General features: G+C 35.3%; 1 protein-coding gene across 1 annotated transcript; it reads left to right on the top strand.

The window, feature by feature from the left end:
• The first annotated feature begins 4,084 nt into the window (after positions 1 to 4,084).
• Positions 4,085 to 21,294, top strand: LOC125028749 (cell wall protein DAN4-like). Its single transcript, XM_047618231.1, has 27 exons — positions 4,085 to 4,229; positions 4,263 to 4,485; positions 5,372 to 5,571; positions 6,357 to 6,398; positions 6,656 to 6,694; positions 6,790 to 6,843; positions 6,935 to 6,982; positions 8,061 to 8,099; positions 8,196 to 8,240; positions 9,141 to 9,179; positions 9,277 to 9,330; positions 9,422 to 9,469; positions 11,038 to 11,076; positions 11,173 to 11,217; positions 12,117 to 12,155; positions 12,253 to 12,306; positions 12,398 to 12,445; positions 13,526 to 13,564; positions 14,713 to 14,751; positions 14,849 to 14,902; positions 15,000 to 15,053; positions 15,151 to 15,204; positions 15,921 to 15,956; positions 16,613 to 16,687; positions 16,876 to 17,231; positions 18,760 to 18,883; positions 21,218 to 21,294. The coding sequence occupies exons 1-27, from the start codon at positions 4,085 to 4,087 to the stop codon at positions 21,292 to 21,294; spliced, it is 2,109 nt and encodes a 702-aa protein (XP_047474187.1).
• The last annotated feature ends 927 nt before the right edge of the window (positions 21,295 to 22,221 follow it).

Below are 22,221 nucleotides of genomic sequence, written 5' to 3'. Positions count from 1 at the left end.
GCCATGTGCCAGCCTCGAGCTGTGAAGAAGACATACTATTTATCTCTAATTTCTATTTTGATCTCCAATATTTACTTTCTTTTGTTCTATAAATTAAATATATAGTATCTTATGACTTTATTAATTATATAATTACAGTTGAACATTCTTTCTTACCGCGGATATTTAAAGATAATCTAAAAGACTTTCAGGCTGTTGTATGGCACTCTTCTCTGATATCTTTCTCTCTCTCTCTCTATGATTATAGCAAGAGTATCAGGCTGTAGAACTGTATATATTTCAAAATTTAAGGTCTACTCAGATCACATATGGTACAAACATATAGTTTTTCTTAACCTATACATGCATAATTTTCAGAACTTAAATGAAAATTTTCAATAACAAAAACAGTACATATTGTTTTCTTAATCAAAATATCAATTATACAACCTTAATTTAACGGTACTATTGACCTATAACAGTGTACCCTTTAAATAAAGAGAATGTATGGTGGGGTAACAAAACAAAAAAGACTATTATATTTTACAATTTCCTAATCTTAATAAAAAATAAAATAGAAATATATAAACTTTATGTAAAACTATTAAAATAAAGTGTCATCTTTCTATAAAAATAATTAAGCATTTTATCTTACATAGCTACAGACCAAAAACTGAGGTATATATGAGTAATTCATATGCATAAAGACCAAGTGAGGTATAAACAGGGTGTTTTCAAGACGAATTTTGGGGTCATTCTAACTTCACATCCCTTGTGCTCATTACACTAGAGACCTCCTGCTGAGGTACCAGAGGCCGGAGCAATCTGGATTCACTCTTGGTAAGTCCACAATAAACCGTACCCTGGAGCTTCGAGACATTCTAGAACGCCGTCGTGAGTTCGGACGTGGGCTGCTCACAGCTTACATCGACCTCAAGGAGGCATTTGATACAGTGCATCACGAATCACTCTGGGAGATCCTGAGACTAAGAGGAATTCCAACAAGGATTTATAGTAAACCTGTATACAGCCTCTAGCATCATGTTCAGGCTTGTTTTTAGGCTAAAAGGGTTTAAACGATGATGTAAATTATCACAAAACATTGCAGAAACTCTGAACGCCTCTCCCGAACGTTTAAAAAAATTCAACTGTTGGTACTTAATTTAATCTACTAGATAGGGAAAATCCAATGACCAACGACACTCACTGATTCATTAAACATCAGAAATGAAGAAAATGCTGCGCGGAGAATAATCCACGGCGATCAGGTGTTGGTCCAGGGAAATACAGCGATCGGTTGGGGGTCTGGAGGCGAAGCCCACGGGTTTGGAAGGATTTGGGTTCATATGACACACACACACACACACACACACACACACACACACACACACACACACACACACACACACACACACACACACACATACACACACATACATGTATCTCTTGTACTGTCAGTCAGTCAGAAAGGTGGTCAGGGGGAAAATTTAAAACCAATCGAGACCCCAAGATTTTTTTGTTTTCTTTGTTCGAAGTTGCATCTAACGAGGGGGAATACCTCTGCCATTTATTCAATTGTATTAAACTTGAGGCAAGTTTAGTGAATAAATAAAAAAAGACAATGAAGTGTGAAGAACTCAAAATGAACGATGGGAACAGACAAACAAGGATAATTCTCAATATTGCGACCCCCCCCCCCAAAAAAAAAAATAAAAAAAAAAAATGCGAAAAAACTAACCACTGAAGAGCAACGAGTGACATACAAAGAATGTAATAAGAAAATTCAAAGAATGACGGGACAAGATAAAAAAAACTTACCGATATATAACTAATCCAACAAATTCCATATCTCAAGGAATAAAATAAAACACTAAAAATGGCCATAAATAGATGAATCTCGTTCTGCGAATCTCTGTACGAAAAGAATCCCCCAGAACAGCAACTGTTTCGGAATCCGTAGCAATTAAAACAAGCGCCTGACTTTCAGAAGTTGAAAGGGTGATGGCAAAGGAGCAGGGGCGGTATCCACGAACGCTCTCGGACAATTTTGAGAAATAGCAACAAATAGATAGATCAAAAACATGCTTTTATATTACTCATATTGGGGTATTTATGATACACTCTCTCTTATATCAATTTAGACGTGGATACGTTCAAATGACGATCAATGAAATGATAACTTTTGCTGAAGTACCGAGGCCATGGCATCGCTTTTCTAAGGGAAACATATTTACAAATTACGAAGTAAAACGCACAATGAGAATTAATATTTATTATTTAAATTCTGCCTTGTTAGCATCTAGGGCTATTAGCGGCGTATTCAAAATACAGTGAAAAAGTTAGGCGATGTTTGTGGCGAAAAAGGTAAAAATGAGTTAACGATTAGGATAAGTGGATAGAAGAAGGGGATGAAGAAGAGAAGAAGAGGGACTGGGGAGAAGAAAAGACCATGCACAATTTGAATATAAATACATATGCATATATATCTATCTCTCTCTCTCTATATATATATATACACAAACACACACATATATATCTATATATATATATAGAGAGAGAGAGAGAGAGGGAGAGATGTATGTATATACACAGAACATGCAGAGAGCAAGACAGGCCAACATCCCCCAAAAGCCACACTAAAACTATCCTTCATTATAGAAAAAAAAAAAAAAAACATATCTGAAACTGCTTTATATACTACACAGACACCTGGGTACATCTGCTAGCATGAGGATAGGGCGCACGACTGCACACATGACAGAGAAATACAAACACAAATTACGCACGGGATTAAGGGCCTCTTCTGCACCGCCAACCCAACTCTTAACGGTAAAGAACAGAGCTCATATCCAGGCTGGGAAGTGGTGACGTCACTGCTCGTCCTAGATGCTGATTGGATAATGGTACCACTGCCAGTCGTAAGAAGTAATCTGGAAAACTGTTATACATCCTCACTTCACTCATACCACCATGGGGACAACGTAAACGAATCATCTAGTCCGAATAATAATTTTACAAAAAAAAAAAAAAAAAAAAAAAGTTTTAAACTTACACTGACAAATTAATATAAATATTATATATATATTATATATATGTATATATATATGTAAATATATAATATATGTATGTATATATATATGTGTGTGTGTGTGAGCGAGTGTGCACGCACCCCCTCACTCACGCACGTATATATGTATATATATTATATATATATCTATATATATATATTCGTGTGAGTTTGTATGTATGTATATTAAAAAATATGCGTTTACACATATACATATATCCACACACACACACAAACACACACACACACACACACACACACACACATATATATATATATATATATATATATACACACACATTATATGTATATATATTTGTATATATATGTTTATATTTATCTTTATAAAGACAAATATGTATGCATATATGTAAATACATGAATATGCATATATGTAAATACATGAATATGCATATATACATATGTATGTATGTATGTGTCCCTACTGTTACAGTGAGGTTTAGTACCATGCTCTTCATTAAAACAATTCTAGTTCAAATGGACAAACTACATTGCTATGAAATTATATATGTGGCACTACAGTCTAAGAGCAAACAGGAGTTATGTAATTTTTATTTTCAGAGTTATCTAGCACGTTCATGTTCTTTCTCCGCAATATCTTTATAAATGATAATTGTATAGAAGTATATGAATTTTTTCTACGTATAATCTTATCTTACGACAGACGGCCTAATAAGCAATAATTAGAAATATAATCCCTAACGGACATTTCTCTGAATTGAATATGCTCTGCACATGCGCATTACAGACGATGGATGGAGCCATAACAATGACGTCACACTTAGACAGATCTGGAAGCAAAACCTTAACAGCTAGCCGACCTGTTAAGACTTTTCGTTAACGTTAACAGTTGGGTTGGCGGTTCAGAAGAGGACCTAAGGCATTGAAAAAAAAGTTTAAACACAAATAACCTGAGAAGACTTTGGGGCTCCTTCAAAAAGCTCATGGTATCATGAGACAGACAATCACATACATTTATAACACACACAGAGCCAGAGGGTTGACTCGGTGGAAGAGATGGAGCCTCTCCACTGGAAATTTTGGCAACGCAGTTTACAAATCTCCCTCATCAAGTTCACCCAATACGACCACACTATAGAGACCAAGCCCACACACCAACTACAACAGCATAGGAATATGACTTTTCCAGAAAACACCACCAGTACAATTATATAACGCATTCCACCTATAATAGTCTGCAGGCTACGTCATATCTTCAGTACAACATTGGCAGCAGGATGTATCCCTGATATGTTAAAGGACGCCACTCTTACCCTCACACCTAAACCAGGGAAATCAACACACGAGATGGAGAACTACCGCCCCATCTTACTCCTAGAACTCCTGTACACACAAAGACTCATACCAAACCTTGAAATCAAGAAATACACAACACTAAGCAATAGGCTTTCGGCCATGTTGGGGGAAAAAGAGAACTATCACCCTTGCTTACGAGTTCGCTCTCACTAACAAGCAACAGACCAACGTTACACTACAAGACGTCAGTAAGTCCTTTGACATGGTCTGGCATGGCGGTCTCAAATACAAATTAACACAACTCCACCTCCTCACACCTCCATAGCTGGATGGAAATGCAGCCAATATACAATATGCATCAGAAGTGAAGTACCAGAGTGAAGCGTTTTCTCGCTCACCCTGTATATTCTGTCAACGCCAGCCTGAACCAACACCATACAGTAATTATATTTCTTACGCAGACGATATTACAGATAATCTCATACCCCTCTAAATCACTGGACATAATGAAACGAATAAAGAGTTATACAGAACATCAACAGTTCTGAGAATCAAGTACACATACACATAAACAAATATAAACTCATACATAAAACACACAGACACCGACTACCCATCACAACTCAGCAACACCGATATTCCATACACGTTCATATATCCACATACGCAAAGACACTTAAATGTGACCATCCCATATTTTAAGTGATGTTTAAGGCTATGGAAAAATAAATTAATAAAAGGATAATTATAAAGTCTGGAGTCACCTCCAGAATCCCCAAATAGATCGGCTAACCTACGTCACAACACAACAATAATACCAAAGTTAAAATGGCTGACGACGCTTCATAAATCTCTTCCTATTCACCATCACCACTATACTCATGTTATTATTATCATTTAGGACACACAGTTCAGCACGCTTGACCGAGTAGCAGCAACTCCGAATCCAGAGGGAAACGTATGGGTTCATTCAGTTCATTCACTGGGGCGAGGGGAGTTTTGTAGCAGTCATGGCCACCCAACCTGCACGCAACTCGCGCCCCGCAGCCTCGTCCAGCAGCCTCAGCCTGATTGGTCATCAGCAGGTACCTGCCAGCTGACGCCTCGCGGCTCTCCCAGGGGAGGTTCAGGATCTGAAAATTTGGGATCGACTGGGGAGCATTCCCTCAGCACCCAGACATCACGGTGGAACTCACACCCACACTATATAACAAAGAGTTATGTAGTAGAAAGACTCATCTACAACAGTTTGTAAAATTTCAGATGTCTACCTAGCCCTCGTTGGTCTGGATTCTGTATGGATATTTTAGTGGGTTCAACGGTAGTTCCATCTTCCTAAAGGGTTACCCAAGGTGACTGGGGATACAATCCTTGTTTGGAAGGATTTCACATAAATAACTGGATAGGTACGTAAGTGAGCAGGTAAGTAGATGAGTAAATATAACTATAAGTAGATAAACTCACAAGTTATAAAACTAGTCCATCGTTTCTTTTGCATCTAGCAGCTGTTTCTGTTATATTTTCAACCAAGAAAGAGAAGACATGTTTTGCCGATATATATATATATATATATTTTTTAAAGATGGAGTCACTTCTCGGTCATCTTCACTGAGGAAGTCGAAATCGTTTTTCAACTGGATAAAAAGGACATAAAGAACAAAGAACCCTAGGCACTGCAGAACACTTTGTCCAAGCTCTTTACAGGGTCACTGGGTTACTGGAGGGTTATCTGCCTGTCTCCTTTATAAATCTATCTCATTCCAGAACATGACTGGTCGCCCCATACAGGAAGTACATTGTTTGTGTTAGCACCACGCGCTTGCATTTCACTTTAAAAAAAAACCCACGCACATAAATAAACATATTCAACACTCGCATATCAGCAATGAATATGTACGCAAACACAGATCTGAATGTAAGTACTATGCACAGGAAGAGGCTTACTGCTTAACGCTGAGTTTATTCCTTTTAGCTCCTTTCTTTATTATCAAATCGTTTGTGTTTAAAAAACTTTTTTTTTTTTTTCTTTCAGGCTTCAGGAGAAAACGTAGGCCACACAAACCATGTACAGAAGGCAAGCACATTTTTTTGTTTTTTTAATTTCATTTTCAAACTCAACTCGTATAAGCATGTGTGTGTGTACATAAAATGTACATTCTAACTAATAAAATCTTTTAAGTAGTCTGCATTATAATACTATGTTAACTGTCAAAAACAAAAAAACAAAAAAATCTTATGAAATGTAACAAACGGTTTACAACTGTAATAAATTGTACTGCCCCTTGATATACAAACTATTGTTTCGTGAACCTGCAATTATTATAATTTCAGGTGTTGAGACCACTTCAGTCCCCACTACAAAAGAGGAAGGTAAGTGGTATACTGGGAATAAAGGAATTATAATGAAACCTTGTAACCATACAGCTTATCGTTGGATCACAAACCTGTAACTAATCCTATTCCAGGTGTGACGACTGTTCGTGTTGAGACCACTTCAGTCCCCACTACAGAAGAGGAAGGTAAGTGATTTACTTGGAATACAGGATTTATAATGAAACACTAACTTCAAACAGCCAATCGTTGGGTCACATGTAACTAATCCTATTCCAGGTGTGACGACTGTTCCGGGAACAGCTGTTCAAACTACGGAAGAAGGAGGTAAGTGGCATGTTGGCTCCGAAGCCTTAAATTGATGCAGTTACTAATGTTCAAAACGCAGGAGATAGATAGATGTAAGGTGATTATCGAGACTGCAGGAATTGTAATTGTAATATGCTTTTATATATGTATATATATATTATATAAATGTAGATTTAAATATGTGTATATACATGCACACACACACACACGCACACACACATATATACATTTTTTCACATGCCTATACATTCATATGCAGATATATTGATATGCATATATATACATATATGCAAATATATACAAATATTTATATTTACATATGCATAAATATACATACATGCATTATATATACATAAATATATGAATATAGATTTGCATTTCTATATATATATTTATGTATCTATACACATATGTATGTGTGTTGTATATGCATATATATATTATTGTATATATACATATGTATGTATGTATGTGTATATATGTATATAAATGTTTTTATTTGTATTTAAAGTGTATATGTATATAAATTATATATTATATCTAATAAATGTATGTATATATATCTTATATACACACATATATCATATACACACACACACACACACATATATATATATATATGATATATATGCATAGATGTATATATATAACATATATATACATATATGTGTGTATCGTTACTTTATATTCAGGGGAATAAGTATGATATAAATATTTTACATAATATTGACATAAATTATATAGTATTACACCGGGAATTGTACATAGTACTGGGAATACAATGTAACGAAATACACACAGATGTATGTGTAAATCGTATGTAAGTGCGAATACAAAATGCACATTCTAAATAATAAGTAAGTAAATATTCTGCATAATAATACAATATTAAGCATGTGAGTGTGTGTGTGCACAAAATGCACATTCTAACCGCATTCTGCATTATAATACTATGGTAATTGTCACCGAAAAATATGAAATATAACAAACCTCTACAAAACTCAGATAGGATCGGCGTTTTACGGTTGTAGTAAAACATATTGTAGCTTAGTATGAAAACTATTGTATCATGAACCTACAATTATTACAATTCCAGGTGTTGAGACCACTCCAGTCCCCACTACAAAGGAGGAAGGTAAGTGGTATACTTGTAATACAGAATTATAATGAAACATGATAAAGCTAAGCTGCCAATCGTAGGATCGTATAACTAAAACTAATCCTATGCCAGGCGTGACGACTATTCCGGGAACGGCTGTTAAAACTACGGAAGGAGGTAAGTGGCATATTGACTACGAAGCCTTAAATTCATGCTATTGTCTTGCCTGCAGGAGATATAGAGGAGAATGTAGGAATTGTTACTATTTATATATATGTGTGTGTCTGTGTGTATACATGTACATACTATATAAATGTAAATTGATATAAAGGTATGCATATATACATATACGTTCACATGCATATACATTCATTATATGCAGATATATCCATATGCATATATTTATATACATAGATATTTATATATACATATATATGCCTATATATATCTATATATACACATATATATGCTTATATATACACGCATACACAAAACAATATATGAACGTATATGTATGTGTATATAATTATATATATACACATGCACACATACACATATGTATGTGTATATGTATATGTAAATGTATATATGCAAATATATATGTATATAAATAAGTATATATATAACATACATAAACATAATCGTACACACACATATATATAATATTTATCTTTATATATATTTGTTTACACACTCACAAACACATTTGTATATAGATATATATGTATATTATACACGCACATATATGATATGTAGATGTATAAACACGTTTGCGTGTGTGCATTGTTACATTATATCCAAAGTAATAAGTTTGAAGTAAATATTGTTCATAATATTATCAATTACACACTTTTACATTTGCTATCACTGGGAATACCATGTAACGATGTACACAGACCTAAACACATAAACAAATACATACACAAATAAATTTTGTTAATCAAAAGCAAATCTTATGAAATATAACAAACCTTTACAATACTGAAATAGGATTGGCGGTTTACGGTCGTAATAAAAAGAATTGTAACTTGCTATGAAAACTATTGTATCGTGAACCTACAATTTTTAAAATTCCAGGTGTTGAGACCACTTCAGTCCCCACTACAAAAGAGGAAGGTAAGTGATTTACTTGGAATACAGGATTTATAATGAAACACTGTAACTTCAAACAGCCAATCGTTGGGTCACAAACATGTAACTAATCCTATTCCAGGTGTGACGACTGTTCGTGTTGAGACCACTTCAATCCCCGCTACAGAAGAGGAAGGTAAGTGATTTACTTGGAATACAGGATTTATAATGAAACACTAACTTCAAACAGCCAATCGTTGGGTCACATGTAACTAATGCTATTCCAGGTGTGACGACTGTTCCGGGAACAGCTATTAAAACTACGGAAGAAGGAGGTAAGTGGCATGTTGGCTCCGAAGCCTTAAATTGATGCAGTTACTAATGTTCAAAACGCAGGAGATAGATAGATGTAAGGTGATTATCGAGACTGCAGGAATTGTAATTGTAATATGCTTTTATATATGTATATATGTTATATAAATGTAGATTTATATATGTGTATATACATGCACACACACACACACACACACACACACACACATATATATATATATATATATATATATATATATATATATATATAATTTCACATGCCTATACATTCATATGCAGATATATTGATATGCATATATATACATATATGCAAATATATACAAATATTCATATTTACATATGCATAAATATACATACATGCAATATATATACATAAATATATGAATATAGATTTGCATGTCTATATATACATAAATATATCTATACACATATGGATGTGTGTTGTATATGCATATATACATATTGTATATATACATATATATGTATGTATGTGTATATATGTATATAAATGTCTTTATATGTATATAAAGTGTATATGTATATAAATTATAAATTATATCTAATAAATGTATGTATATATATCTTATATACACACACATATTTCATACACACACACACATATATATATATATGATATATATGCATAGATGTATATATATAACATATATATACATATATATGTGTATCGTTACTTTATATTCCAGGGAATAAGTATGATATTAATATTTTACATAATATTGATATAAATTATATAGTATTACACCGGGAATTGTACATAGTACCGGGAATACAATGTAACGAAACACACACACAGATATATGTGTAAATCGTATGTAAGTGCGAATGCGAATACAAATTGCACATTCCAAATAATAAGTAAAGTAAAAAATCAGCATAATAATACCATATTAAGCATGTGAGTGTGTGCAAAAATGCACATTTTAACCGATGAGAACCATTAACCCAATGCCGTCGGGGAAAAAGAACAAAAAATGGGGAAAATGCTGTGCCCATTTTCTATATTTTTTGTGAAATGTCTGCTCATAGATGGCTCTGCTAGTGCTTAGCCACAAAGGAGTCGATTAGTAGACCATGTGACCATACGTGATTTGAATTGGCGGGAAAAACGTGTTTTTTACTAGTGCTATGGATATCGATGGTGTTATTTTTATTATAAACATTATAATTATTATAATGTTTTTTAATATTAGTAACAGCAAAATAAGATAATGTAAAATATTTCGTAAATCAAAGAAAAGGGTGAACGGGCGAGACGGGCAGTACTCCTAACTGGCTCATTGGTGACTTAGTACAAGTATAGCCATCTATGTGTATAAACAATCAAACAAGTACTAACAGTGGGCAAAGCACGTGTCTACCCGTCGTATCCGTCGGCAAGGGGTTAAACAGTCTGCATTATAATACTATGGTAATTGTCACCGAAAAATATGAAATATAACAAACCTCTACAAAACTCAGATAGGATCGGCGTTTTACGGTTGTAGTAAAACATATTGTAGCTTAGTATGAAAACTATTGTATCATGAACCTACAATTATTACAATTCCAGGTGTTGAGACCACTCCAGTCCCCACTACAAAGGAGGAAGGTAAGTGGTATACTTGTAATACAGAATTATAATGAAACATGATAAAGCTAAGCTGCCAATCGTAGGATCGTATAACTAAAACTAATCCTATGCCAGGCGTGACGACTATTCCGGGAACGGCTGTTAAAACTACGGAAGGAGGTAAGTGGCATATTGACTACGAAGCCTTGAATTCATGCTATTGTCTTGCCTGCAGGAGATATAGAGGAGAATGTAGGAATTGTTACTATTTATATATATGTGTGTCTGTGTGTATACATGTACATACTATATAAATGTAAATTGATATAAAGGTATGCATATATACATATACGTTCACATGCATATACATTCATTATATGCAGATATATCCATATGTATATATTTATATACATATGGATATATATATACATATATATGCATATATATTTATATATACACATATATATGCTTATATATACACGCATACACAAAACAATATATAAATGTTTATGTATATAATTATATATATACACACACATGCACGCACATACACATCTGTAGGTGTGGATATATATATGTAAATGTATATATGCATATATATATGTATATAAATAAGTATATATATAACATACATAAACATAATCATACACACACATAAATATAATATTTATCTTTATATATATTTGTTTACACACTCTCAAACACATTTGTATATAGATATATATGTATATTATACACGCACATATATGATATGTAGATATATAAACACGTTTGTGTGTGTGCATTGTTACAATATATCCAAAATAATAAGTTTGAAGTAAATATTGTTCATAATATTATCAATTACACACTTTTACATTTGCTATCACTGGGAATACCATGTAACGATGTACACAGACCTACACACATAAGCAAATACATACACAAAATAAATGTTGTTAATCAAAAGCAAATCTTATGAAATATAACAAACCTTTACAATACTGAAATAGGATTGGCGGTTTACGGTCGTAATAAAAAGAATTGTAACTTGCTATGAAAACTATTGTATTGTGAACCTACAATTTTTAAAATTCCAGGTGTTGAGACCACTTCAGTCCCCACTACAAAAGAGGAAGGTAAGTGATTTACTTGGAATACAGGATTTATAAGGAAACACTGTAACTTCAAACAGCCAATCGTTGGGTCACAAACATGTAACTAATCCTATTCCAGGTGTGACGGCTGTTCGTGTTGAGACCACTTCAGTCCCCACTACAGAAGAGGAAGGTAAGTGATTTACTTGGAATACAGGATTTATAATGAAACACTAACTTCAAACAGCCAATCGTTGGGTCACATGTAACTAATCCTAATCCAGGTGTGACGACTGTTCCGGGAACAGCTATTAAAACTACGGAAGAAGGAGGTAAGTGGCATGTTGGCTCCGAAGCCTTAAATTGATGCAGTTACTAATGTTCAAAACGCAGGAGATAGATAGATGTAAGGTGATTATCGAGACTGCAGGAATTGTAATTGTAATATGCTTTTATATATGTATATGTTATATAAATGTAGATTTATATATGTGTATATACATGCACACACACACACACACACATATATATATATATATGTATATATATTTGCACAAGCCTATACATTCATATGCAGATATATTGATATGCATATATATACATATATGCAAATATATACAAATATTCATATTTACATATGCATAATATACATACATGCATTATAAATACATGAATATATGAATTTAGATTTGCATGTCTATATATACATAAATATATCTATACACATATGTATGTGTGTTGTATATGCATATATACATATTATTGTATATATACATATATATGTATGTATGTATGTGTATATATGTATATAAATGTCTTTATATGTATATAAAGTGTATATGTATATAAATTATATATTATATCTAATAAATGTATGTATATATATCTTATATACACACATATATCATACACACACATATATATATATGATATATATGCATAGATGTATATATATAACATATATATACATATATATGTGTGTATCGTTACTTTATATTCCAGGGAATAAGTATGAAATAAATATCTTACATAATATTTTTATAAATTATATAGTATTTCACCGGGAATTGTACATAGTACCGGGAATACAATGTAACGAAACACACACAGATGTATGTGTAAATCGTATGTAAGTGCGAATGCACATTCCAAATAATAAGTAAAAAATAAAAATCTGCATAATAATACCATATTAAGCATGTGAGTGTGTGTGCAAAAATGCACATTTTAACCGGTGAGAACCATTAAACAGTCTGCATTACAATACTATGGTAATTGTCACCGAAAAATATGAAATATAACAAACCTCTACAAAACTCAGATAGGATCGGCGTTTTACGGTTGTAGTAAAACATATTGTAGCTTAGTATGAAAACTATTGTATCATGAACCTACAATTATTACAATTCCAGGTGTTGAGACCACTCCAGTCCCCACTACAAAGGAGGAAGGTAAGTGGTATACTTGTAATACAGAATTATAATGAAACATGATAGAGCTAAGCTGCCAATCGTAGGATCGCATAACTGAAACTAATCCTATGCCAGGCGTGACGACTATTCCGGGAACGGCTGTTAAAACTACGGAAGGAGGTAAGTGGCATATTGACTACGAAGCCTTAAATTCATGCTATTGTCTTGCCTGCAGGAGATATAGAGGAGAATGTAGGAATTGTTACTATTTATATATATGTGTGTCTGTGTGTATACATATACATACTATATAAACTTAAATTGATATAAAGGTATGCATATATACATATATGTTCACATGCATATACATTCATTATATGCAGATATATACATATACATATATTTATATACATATGGATATATATACATAGATATTTATATATACATATATATATGCATATCTATATATTTATATATACACATATATATGCTTATATATACACGCATACACAAAACAATATATGAACGAATATGTATGTGTATATAATTATATATATACACATGCACGCACATACACATCTGTATGTGTGTATATATATATGTAAATGTATATATGCATATATATATTTGTATATAAATAAGTATATATATAACACACATAAACATAATCATACACACACATAGATATAATATTTATCTTTATATATATTTGTTTACACACTCACAAACACATTTGTATACAGATATATATGTATATTATACACGCACATATATGATATGTAGATATATAAACACGTCTGTGTGTGCATTGTTACATTATATCCAAAATAATAAGTTTGAAGTAAATATTGTTCATAATATTATCAATTACACTTTTACATTTCCTATTACTGGGAATACCATGTAACGATGCACACAGACATACACACATGTGTGCGTGTGTATGTGTGCATGTGAATACAAATTGCACATTCCAAGTAATAAGAATTTTGAAATAAAAAGTCTGCATACTAACACTAGGGTAACTGTCAATGAAATAAATTTTGTTAATCAAAAGCAAATCTTATGAAATTTAACAAACCTTTACAATACTGAAATAGGATTGGCGGTTTACGGTCGTAATAGAAAGAATTGAAACTTACTTTGAAAACTATTGTATCGTGAACCTACAATTTTTAAAATTCCAGGTGTTGAGACCACTTCAGTCCCCACTACGAAAGAGGAAGGTAAGTGATTCACTTGGAATACAGGATTTATAATGAAACACTGTAACTTCAAACAGCCAATCGTTGGGTCACAAACATGTAACTAATCCTATTCCAGGTGTGACGACTGTTCGTGTTGAGACCACTTCAGTCCCCACTACAAAAGAGGAAGGTAAGTGATTTATTTGGAATACAGGATTTATAATGAAACACTGTAACTTCAAACAGCCAATCGTTGGGTCACAAACATGTAACTAATCCTATTCCAGGTGTGACGACTGTTCGTGTTGAGACCACTTCAGTCCCCACTACAAAAGAGGAAGGTAAGTGATTTACTTGGAATACAGGATTTATAATGAAACACTGTAACTTCAAACAGCCAATCGTTGGGTCACAAACATGTAACTAATCCTATTCCAGGTGTGACGACTGTTCGTGTTGAGACCACTTCAGTCCCCACTACAAAAGAGGAAGGTAAGTGATTTACTTGGAATACAGGATTTATAATGAAACATTAACTTCAAACAGCCAATCGTTGGGTCACGAAGCCTTAAAATGATGCAGTTACTAATGTTCAGACAACAGGAGATAGAGATATTCATATGCATACATTTATGTATATATATGCATATCTACATATATATATCCACAAACACATAGATATATATATGTATATCTACATCGATCTATCTCTTTATATATATGTATACACATATATATGTATTTATGCATATGTACACAGATATATGTGTATTTATGTTTATATATATTTACATATATATATTTATGTATATGTATGCAATATGTATATATATTTATTTATATGCACACATATATACAAATACATATGTATGTATATGCATATATATTTATATGTATGTATATATATACACACATATATGTATATATGTGTATGTATATATATGTATATACAACAAACACATATATGTATATATAGCATACATAATCATTATAACACTCACAACACACACACACACACACACATTTATATACTTATTTACACACACACACACACACATATATAAATAAATGTATATAAATGTATATGTATATATATTGATGCATATATATCTATAGCATATATAAATGTATAAATGTATATAAATATACATATATATATTGCAGCTTAATATTAAAACTATTGGACCGTAAAATTATCGCTATTCCAGGTACTGAGACCACTCCAGTTACCACTACTATGGGAGGTAAGTGGAAGACTTAGAATGTAGGAATTATGATGAAAAACGAAGAAACTTAAAACCCCAAAAAACTGGAAAATAAAAGGTAACACAAACCTATAAAGTAACGCAATGCCAGCTGTAACAACTGCTACGGTTACATCTGTCCCAGTAACCGCTTTTAAATCTGCAGGCAAGGGAAAGTAGGCGGTCTTTTTGGCATGTATAGATTATAATGAAATATAAGGAGAAAAGAAAGGTGATTATCTAGAATTCAGGAATTGTAAGAAAACGTTGGATTGTGAATCAACATTGATTATAATGATGTTAAAACTGCCCCAATAATTGTTTCAAATACGTCTGTTCAAACTACGGATGAGGAAGGTGTTTTATTTATCATATAAATTTCATCAAGTATAAATATAAGGGTAGTCACGTGCAGCCGTAATTTCTGTAATTTCCTTAAGACAGTAATGTTAAAAGTGTTCTTCAATGAATAAACATCCGCAATGAAAACAATATTTCTTATAAGTTACAGATAAAATTTACGAGTAGACATTCGTCTATTACTGAAATCAGTATTTTAATCCATTTCCATAAGATCCCAAAACTACTCAATATTTCCCTTCATCTCCTAAAGGCAATTTAAAACATGCAAGTCAGAAACTGTTTTATGCTCACAGGTGTATCGAACAAAACTGAAACAGATGGACCGACAATAACGACTAGCGGCCCTGTTCCAATTTCAGAAGTGGGAGGCAAGTGGTACTCCAGGATACTGTGGAATATCATCCAATTTACTTTAACTATAACTTAATATTTTGCTATATATATATGTGTGTGTTAATTTTTTCATCTATATATATTACTCTTTCGTATAACAGTGATAGTGTGAAGTATAAAATATGGTAACAGTGATCATCAATGAAGCACTTTCTTTCATCAGTTCTACAAAAGCAATGTCGAGATCGTATCTTAGCGGTGGACTCCTCGATCAACCAAACATTCACTGAAAATATAGAAATCATAGAAAACATCATTACTCACATCTTGCAAAATAATCCTGAAATACCCGATGATCTGTTCCTGAACTTAACCACTTGCTTTGACACCGTGTTAAGCCTCTCCGAACGGGTACTTAATTTGAGCGAGGTCCTTAGAGGACTTATAAATAATACAAATACTACGGCATCTTGTCCCGTGGAGGAATTCGAGGAACTGCTAGAGGATTTGCGGGCGAAGGTTATAGATCTGCAGTCTTACGAGGACGTGATACTTGAACTGCCTCCGGCTCCGAGTAGGGTGAAGAGAGTCGCCGGAATGGATATCCTGTCTCAGCTTCAATCATTTCGTATACGCATTATTGAAATAAGAAGGCAGTTCACTATCATCACCATAGTGATTTTTGAAATATATACCGCAGTGGAAGAGGAGGAAAATGCAAAAAAAACTGAAGCTATAACTACGGAGAGAGACACAACTACCGACTTAACGACAACTATCGATTTGACAACTGCTATTACTACCACAATGGCGACCACAGTTAAAGGTAGGACATATTGCTTCTTTCCAACCCTTCTACAACGTTTAACCTAATCGCCCCATGTGGCAAGAATACATGCCATGTTCACTATAATATAGGTTTATTTATTGTATATACACATAGCTGGCTCTACAAGTTCTTAATCTCCAAATGGCCAGTTATTAGAACTACCTATCTCACACTTTCCTTAACTTTAGGAAAGGGTCTTTTGTATCATTTAATTGTCTTAAATATTGTAATGACAATTTAATAATCATAACATCAATAACAATAATAACAATATCTTATTATTCTTTGTTGGATTTCTTGGCTATCGACCAGCGGCATGTGGCTATAAAAACAGCCAGCCTATTCATATCAATCTATATAAGATCATGAAGTTTTATCTCCCTTAGAAAAGCGATTGCTTTACTTATTTTTTTTCATTATCTGATAAAAAATTAAATATTATAAATTCCTTTTTTATTCTCAAATATAGTTTTAAGTGGCTATTGTTAGCGTATTTTGAGCATATTGTTAATACATGATTTGAGGTAAGGATGGTAGTGCATTGAGGGCACTGTGGAGGGAAAGTTCTCTCTAGATAGGGAGTGAAGTGGGTGATTCTGGTGACATTGATCCTGAGACGGGCCAAACCCACCTCCTCCCTTCTGACTTTCCTATGGGCTGTGTTCCACAGTTCTATTGTTGTTTTAATCGTATTGTGTATTTGTAGGTTGGTCCACTCCCTTTGCCACAGATGTATTTTTGCTTTGTTGAAACACAAAACACCTGAGATGTCCAGATCGCCAATATGTCAGCCCGTTCATTGCCATGGATACTAGAGTAGCTTGGTACCCATATTAGCTTGACTGATTTGTTGGCACCATGTAGCTTACGAATGATATTACCCAGTAGTTCATTTTTGGTGGTTTCTAAGGATTTAATAGCGTAAAGTGAACTTAGTGATTCTGAAAAAATAACTTCTATCGTGGGCCGTTGATAGTGCAAAATCTATAGCTTTAGGAATAGCAAAAAGTTCAGCAAGAAAGATAGATGTATGATTCGGCAGTCTGAACTTCAATTCACACTTAGTCATCCATACACCCGCACTCACACACTCATCTACGTTAGAGCCGTCGGTATATATATATATATATAAATAAAGGGAGATGTTTAATAAGGATCTCTCTGAATCTCTGGCGTACCTCCACCTCCGCGTACCTCCATGGCCTTAGCTGATGGAAGCCTGGCTTCCATGATGGAAAAGTTGAGTGTTTCCCATGGCACTATGTTTGACTGAACCAGAGTATCGATGGTAGAAAGATCTATACCGACTTTATCGATAAGGTTGTGGAGTCGCGTGGCAAAGGGCCTAATGCCTCCATTGCCATTAGGATGGCTCGGGTCTCAAGCCATCTTTGCGGCATAGGTCAGTGCTAACTGGCCGCGTCTGAGTCGGAGGGAGGTACTCCTGACTCCACCTCAAGATGCTCGATACAAGTTCATTTCAGGGTTCCAAGACATACACGCAAACACGCTTTATATATTAACAAAGACTTTCTATCAGTTCCCCATTTATTACCAGCAATGAACTTTAATAAATTTACTGCTCTTTGACATTTCTTCTCTGACTGACTAATATAGTCTTTCCAATTACGTCTACTATCAAAGAGTAGACCAAGAAATTTAGCAGAATTTTGAATAGGTATTGGGTGATTGTCTAGGGTAAGCCTGATGTTCGGCTTCCTACAATCATTCAATCATTCAATCATTTTAGGAGCTAACGCCGGCAGGGGCGCATAACCGCATCCACCCTTTTCTTCCACCTATGAGGGTCCCTCATGGCAAGCGCCAGGCAGGGGCCCAGCCAATCTCTAGTTCCTCACGACAGGTTTGATCGATCTGCCTAAGACACGACCTTCTCGGCCGTCCCACAGGCCTCCTCCACCCAGGGTTGTCTCTGACAGAGACAACCTGATGGGCGGATTGTGCAAGTAACAGGTCCTGTAGTGGTCTCACAGTGCAGCTGTTGGTTGGACACATGGTCCCGCCAACTGTACCCAATGATCCGGTGCAAGGATCTGTTACAAAAAGCATCAAGACGAGATTCCAGAGCACAGGATATTGTTCAAGTTTCACTACCATATAATAAAACTGGCAGTATAAGGGCTTTGAAAACACGTAGCTTGGTCCTGCACAGGTACCGGCATCTCCAAATAATCTTGTCGAGAGATTTCATGACTCCTGCTGCCAGGTCAATCTGTCTACTGACTTCCTGGTCTGACAGCCCAGAGTTGTGGACTGCACTACCGAGGTATATAAAACTCTGTGACTTCGATGTTTTCACCGCAAGCACGTACCGACTACGAGGGTCTCCCAGTAGGCCCCCAAAATCCTGGATCTTGGTCTTGGTCCAGGAGACCTCTAGCCCCAGGGGCTTCACTTCATTGCTAAATGCATCAAGAGCCGCCACTAGGGTTTCAAGAGATTCATATAGAATGGCAACATCATTAGCAAAGTCAAGGTCTGTAACCTTGATATTGCCCAGAGTGGCTCCACAGTGACTTTGGACAATAGCTCTACCCAATACCCAATCCATGCAAGTGTTGAAATGTGTTGGTGCAAGAACACAGTCTTGCCTCACGCCTGAACTAACAGGGAAGAAGCTCAACAGGCACCCACCACACTTTACAGCACTTTCAGTGCCTGTATACAGGCTTGCTATTAATCCAACAATCCTTGTTGGAATTCCTCTTAGCCTCAGGATCTCCCAGACCGTCAGGCCCTCGAGTGCTGTGAGACGACCAGAGACAGCCTCGGCAAACCCCCGGGCACACTTGTCCTCCCTCAATCTGTCGAAATGAATCACCCTAGGGTGTTCATTTGGGCGACTGGGGGTTCTAAAGTGGACCTGGAGAGTAGCCACAACTAATCTATGATCAGATCCACAGAACTCGGCGCTTCGATACACCCTGCAGTTCTGGGAGGATCCTCTGCCGAATGCTAACGAGGATGTGATCGATCTCCTTGGCCACACTACCCGTATCGCTGTACCAAGTCCAACGATGCAGGTCAGAATGCTGATACCAGGAGCCAGAAATCCTCAATTTCTGGGACCTGACAAAATCACTGAAAAGAAGGCTATTCTCACTACCAGCATCAGCTCCTGAGCCATGAGGACCAACAGACATCTCATAGCCAGCTCGATCACAGCCGGATACCGCATTGAAGTCGCCCAGAACAATACAAATATCTCGCCAAGGACAACTGTCTACCACAGATGCAAGTTTGGCGTAAAACATCTCTTTCACCTCAAGTTTATATACATCTGTAGGAGTGTATACAGCAATAAGAGACATGAAGCCAAGTCAAAGCTTAAGTCTTAATACCATAATGTGCTCATCGACTGGAGTGACCTCTACTACCGAGGGTTGAAGTCTGCTGGAGATGGCTATGGCTACTCCCTGGAGATGGTGGCCATCGCTGCAGCCCGACCAGTAATAAGTGTAGCCACCCACACTAATCGTGCCACTGCTAGGTCTTCTCACCTCTGAGAGAGCAGCCACCAAAGCTTCAATTCCCTCCACAATAGTGGTAACCGATCGTCCTGTCGCAAGGAACAAACGTTTTAAGCCCCCACCCTGACTGCCTGAGGTCTAACCTCGGGCAGTCACTTCGGGTGGGCGCCACCTCTGCCACCCCTACCGACGCCGCCCCATATAGAGGAGGTTGGCTGGCTGCAGGTCCCATAATCCGCCTGCAGGGCTTCCTGGGGCTTTCCCCAATAAGCATCACGCCTACAATGTGAAAAGAATACCCCAGTACTCGTGGAAAATTTAAAACCCCACTGGAGGCCCAAGTTATTAATCATATCCAATGCCAGTTGGATGCGATTTGCCGAGAATTCTGCATTATTGCTGGAATGCCATAATGCATACAGTGAGTATTTAAGATTCCGAGTGGGAGCTGGTAAGATGTCATTGATCATAGATAAAAATAATGTTGATGACAAGACACTTCCTTAAGGACAAAAATGTCCGAAAAAGTGACATTGTCAGAAAACAATTTGACAGCTTTTTGTAGGCTTTTTCTATATCTAAAAATACTGAAATCACAAAAAAAAAAAAAAAATTGGCATTTACCTGTCCTGTAAATTGATGTAAACATACATACAGAAGAGTCACTGGTTATCGGAATAATTCTTGAAAGGATTGTCTAGTTGGATATTTGGCATCAGAGGTTATAGTAAAACAAATCTAAGAAATCTGTGCTTATCCTCATCATAGAGTGAAACTAATGATTTCCTATAATAATGTCTTTCACGGTGCAATGCTCGGTCATGAAGATGAGCAGCCACCAAAACATTTACAATCAATTTATATTTGATTCAAGGTAACAGCAATGCATGGAAAACAAAGAATATGCTAGACAATTGAAATTCCCCGGTATTTAATATGGAAGAGGCATGTTACAGTCAATTAAAGGTTTCTGTCGACTAAGTAATCGGGAAATAAATCGTACTTTATCCGGTTTCAAACCCTTACGAGAGCCCCGGAGCAATTGTAACTTACAAGGTACTTTACAATGTGTGACGTCATAACATGGCGGCTAATTTTGTTTCTAGTATGGCCTTCGGAGGCCTTACGACATTGTAACGGCTCCGTCGTGAGATACAACATTGTAAACTGTTTTGAGTATCCGGCCGCAGGTACTTACTATTAATTCTTACTTTGCATGCGACAAACCCCAAAGTAGAATCAATAGTCA

This window comes from Penaeus chinensis, chromosome 9 (genome assembly GCF_019202785.1).
Source record: "Penaeus chinensis breed Huanghai No. 1 chromosome 9, ASM1920278v2, whole genome shotgun sequence".
NCBI classification, from domain to species: Eukaryota; Metazoa; Arthropoda; class Malacostraca; order Decapoda; family Penaeidae; genus Penaeus; species Penaeus chinensis.
The sequence above is the reverse complement of the archived record's forward strand: the minus strand, read 5'-3'. Positions and strand labels throughout refer to the sequence as shown.

Bases quoted from the DNA above. Each gene is read 5' to 3' on its own strand.
- LOC125028749 (XM_047618231.1), top strand. From the start codon at position 4,085: ATGGAGCCTCTCCACTGGAAATTTTGGCAACGCAGTTTACAAATCTCC. The intron at 4,486-5,371 runs GTTGGGGGAAAA...CGCGCCCCGCAG, and splicing joins AGCAATAGGCTTTCGGCCAT to CCTCGTCCAGCAGCCTCAGC. The intron at 18,884-21,217 runs GTCAGTGCTAAC...ATCCGCCTGCAG, and splicing joins AAGCCATCTTTGCGGCATAG to GGCTTCCTGGGGCTTTCCCC.